Raw genomic sequence first — 3,980 nt, 5'->3', positions numbered from 1 at the left:
AAGAGAAATGTTGCTTGAGTTTAACGGCAAGTCACGTTACCACGAGAGGTAGATAAGGTTTGCTACCACATAAGTCTGCTCACCTACCTTAACAATTTTGTAAGAAAGCGACGGCCACAAATTCATGCGCAATTTAGATGCGAAATGAAAGGCTCCTAAAAAAATAATGCGGAATTCCAACCAATGAAGCTTCTAACATTGTATTCCAGGTGAACCAGAAGATTGTCGACCACGCTATTCCGTGATGGAGCCTTTTTTAAGTGCAGGCTAGTAAGTCTACATATGTCTTTCTCTCCCCCATGTCAAACACTTTGTAATAAAGCAAGATCTGGCTTGCACTGCGATCATCTGTCAATACATCCCTCCCATGTGCCCGGCGGCTATCGATTCCGTAAGGAGGTCTCCAATTTCAAGGACTTTCAGCAGATTTTCGCCTGATTCTACTATGCATTATGTTGTTATATATATCATCGATTAATAGGTCGAGAATGCAACTGTTTCGGTTTCTATCTCGTTACGTCTTTGGTGCAACATTATCTTTTTCTTTCAAATCTCGCCTCGATCTCGTGAACCTGTTATAACCATGGCCAACTCTAACGCTTTAGTAGTTATCAGTTTGTTCCTTGCAGTGTTCCATGTGTTCTTTGTACAACCTGCCTCCTCTATTGGTCGGATATCTGAACGCCATACTGTAACTGACGGTCATGAAGAGAAGGGCTATAGGGTATTGAAAAGCAGATCGTCTAGAAAGCTGATCAGCGTAGCCAAAGTCATAGTAGTGTCCCAGGAGAGGGGCAACGGAGTTGTCGCAACGGTTCAAGCTGCCATCAATGCAGTTCCAGCAAATAACACGAATTGGATCTTAATTCGTGTCAAACCCGGGACTTACAGGTGAGAAATTGAATGAAGCGCTTTGGAGATTTATATGACAATGTATCTCCAACGCTAAATAATAGATATGGACTGCTTCATCTTCATTTGGATTGTAATTTTTCAATTTATATCGGTTTAAAATTTGCCAACCAAGAACCAGTTCAATTGTTTCACTTTGTTCTAACCCCGGAGCTCAAGTGGATTACTGATTTTGGGAATATTCAGTATGTGATTTTACGTATTTTGGGATATTCCAGGATGCAACTGAGATGGGAGACAATTATGGAATCCTCAATGGACATATCCAACTCTAACTATGAGATTCCAAATGATATAAGCTAGATCAATTATTGAATCCATAGTGGACTTAAAAATACCTAACTCTAATTATCATTCCAAAATATCCTTAAAATCTACCAACTCATAACAAAAATACCAACTTATAAATTTGGGATATACGAAATCAATTGTTGACTTTCATCCATAAATGTAGGATGCCCGAACCCACAATCGAGTTTCAGCTCGAGCTGTGAAGCGTCTTCACAGAAGGCATGCGTGTTGAATTGAAAACCTAGAACTTCAAAGTAGCTGACTTGATTTGATGTCTGGGGAGGGAGACCTGCACGATTTTGGTTAAGAACTTCAAAATTTTCAATAATAGTGAATTTCATAGATTCGGAATGAAATGTGATCATTTTTTTGTCATGAAAAATCCTTTGAATTTAGGTTTTATAGATAAAATTATGTCCAGAAACGAGGTTTTCACAGTGAGAATTTGAAGTGTTAACTACGTCAATGTGAGCAGGGAGAAGGTGACGATTCCTGCAGAGAAGCCCTTCATAATTCTGAGTGGTTCCAACGCCAACAGCACCATAATTACCTGGAATGATAATGCGCAATCGACCGGTGGGACATTTTACAGCGCAACGGTGACGGTGTTTGCTTCCGATTTCATTGCCAGATACATAACAATTCAGGTATTTGCTTGTTAATTCAGATCAAAGTATAATGTAAACTTAGTGAATGTTGAGATTATTAAAAAATATAGAGTTGTCGCGCAGAATTCATATGGTGCGGGCGATCAAGCTGTGGCGCTGATGATTTCGGGAGATCGTTCTGCTTTTTATGGATGTAGATTTCTGGGCTATCAAGACACTTTGTTGGATGAAAGCGGGAGGCATTACTTCAGTAACTGTTACATTGAAGGTGCCGCAGATTTCATATGCGGCGATGGAAAATCTGTATACGAGGTAACGTACATTCAAAGAGTGCACAAAATTTTGAATATTGTTTTTTCTGTTGTAGGGCTCGTAAAAGCAGTCGGGGTTGTTTATTTGCAGAAATGTCATCTACATGCGATCCCCATGTTGAATGGCGCAATTACAGCTCAGAGGAGAGGGTCTACGGGAGAAGATACTGGGTATGCATTTCTAAATTGCAAGATTACAGGAAGTGGATCAATGTACCTCGGCAGGGCATGGGGACGTTATTCCAGAGTCGTGTTTGCTTACACTTACATGGCCGACATTATCTTCCCGCAAGGATGGAATAATTGGAACGATCCCGCCAGAGAATCGTAAGCTATCCCATCTCAGCAAAGCGAGTGCATGTCTATGAATGGATTGTCAGAATCTCATTCTAATAATTTTATTGCTCTTCATTGTTTATGCGCAGGACTGTGTTCTATGGGCAATACAAATGTTCTGGACCTGGTGCAAACGTTAAAGGAAGAGTTTCATGGTCGCATGAACTGAGTGACCAGGAGGCTGCACCTTTCCTGAGCACCAGTTTCATTAATGGAGAGAGTTGGATCACAAACTTGTAATTTCGGCGCCTGCAGAAAGCTGCCAATGCTCCATTTTCTTTAACATTGCCTTGATTGTTGCAGAGTGAGAAGATATTTTTATGTGCAGGAGCATCATCGTTTTAAGTAGTCAAAGAAACTTACCCATCGACCACCGGCTTTAAGCAGCATCTGTTTCTCTGGGTCTGGCATTACTTTGCTTTATAGATTGCTGGCACCTCTTGGATTGCCCCATTTCCACACAACATTCTTTATTTCAATCGTTCCGTGGTGTGTATATTCTTTCATTGTTACCATGCACAATTTGTGCAATATTGGAGTCCTGCTTGTCAAAATAAATTCATGTACATATAAAAATTCACAGTGAATAATATAAAATTTCAATGGATTAGCTTTCGTCCCGTTTCTTCGGAATCTTCTTAAATTGTAAAACTGTCTTTTTCATGGTGCAGTATTTTTTATTATATCAAAGGAAAGCTTTAGTCGATTGTATTGATATCAAATTCGTAGAATCATACAGGTAACTTAATCTTGTCCTACTTATCAAAAGTCTAAATTTATTACGGGAGGGTTCATGAATCTCGTGAACCATGAGATTAGTTTTTGCAGCGGAATAGTATTTCCAGATGTTTTTTAATGATATTATACAAGCATCAAAATTATTGCGTTCAAAAGGCTTATTTTAAAAGTCTAAATTAATTACGGAAGGGTTCATGAATCTCGTGAAACATGAGATTAGTTTTTGCAGCGGAATAGTATTTCCAGATGTTTTTTAATGATATTATACAAGCATCAAAATTATTGCGTTCAAAAGGCTTATTTTACAGCAGAATTATTCAATAAGAGATGTGTAATTGTTTTCGTTTTCATTTTTAAAATAAAAAAATGAAATTTATTTACTAAATTTAAAAAAATAAAAACCTAATATAAATTATAATTTTAAAAATGAATATAATATTGATTGAAATTAATAATATTAGTTATAATAAATATAATATTGATTAATTTTAATAAAAAAAATTATTGATATTATAACTTACTATAATCTTAATATGTGTATTATATATAACAATAAAAATTATTTTACTCTTAATTATAAATAAAATATTTTAATTTCTATTTTAAATAAAATATTTTTATAATTAACTTATATGTAGAGAAAGAGAATCACTAAATGTAAAAAAAATTAATGGAAGAATGTATGACACATTCAACTTTTAATATAGAGTAAATGAGAGAAATTAATGGGGCAGAGGAGAGGAGTTTCTTTGAACAAATAAGTTGCAAGATTAAATCTTCACTT

The 3,980-nt window shown here is 36.3% G+C and overlaps 1 protein-coding gene across 1 annotated transcript; it reads left to right on the top strand.

Moving 5' to 3' along the window:
* Positions 1-583: 583 nt before the first annotated feature.
* LOC149235500 (putative pectinesterase 11) lies at positions 584-2,842 on the top strand. Its single transcript, XM_089368564.1, has 5 exons — positions 584-891; positions 1,679-1,850; positions 1,935-2,123; positions 2,214-2,449; positions 2,548-2,842. The coding sequence occupies exons 1-5, from the start codon at positions 584-586 to the stop codon at positions 2,696-2,698; spliced, it is 1,056 nt and encodes a 351-aa protein (XP_089224690.1). The 3' UTR covers positions 2,699-2,842.
* Positions 2,843-3,980: the final 1,138 nt, after the last annotated feature.

This window comes from Pinus tabuliformis, chromosome 8, assembly GCF_031772625.1.
Source record: "Pinus tabuliformis cultivar Carrire ecotype Pingquan chromosome 8, CPIR1, whole genome shotgun sequence".
Classification (NCBI taxonomy): domain Eukaryota; kingdom Viridiplantae; phylum Streptophyta; class Pinopsida; order Pinales; family Pinaceae; genus Pinus; species Pinus tabuliformis.
Note: the sequence above shows the minus strand (reverse complement) of the source record. Positions and strands in the feature narration are given on the sequence as shown.

What these genes read in the sequence shown, in the direction of transcription:
- LOC149235500 (XM_089368564.1), top strand. Translation starts at nt 584, where the DNA reads ATGGCCAACTCTAACGCTTTAGTAGTTATCAGTTTGTTCCTTGCAGTG. An exon ending in ATGGAAAATCTGTATACGAG is followed by an intron (nt 2,124 to 2,213) that starts GTAACGTACATT and finishes GTTTATTTGCAG; the next exon opens with AAATGTCATCTACATGCGAT. An exon ending in AACGATCCCGCCAGAGAATC is followed by an intron (nt 2,450 to 2,547) that starts GTAAGCTATCCC and finishes GTTTATGCGCAG; the next exon opens with GACTGTGTTCTATGGGCAAT.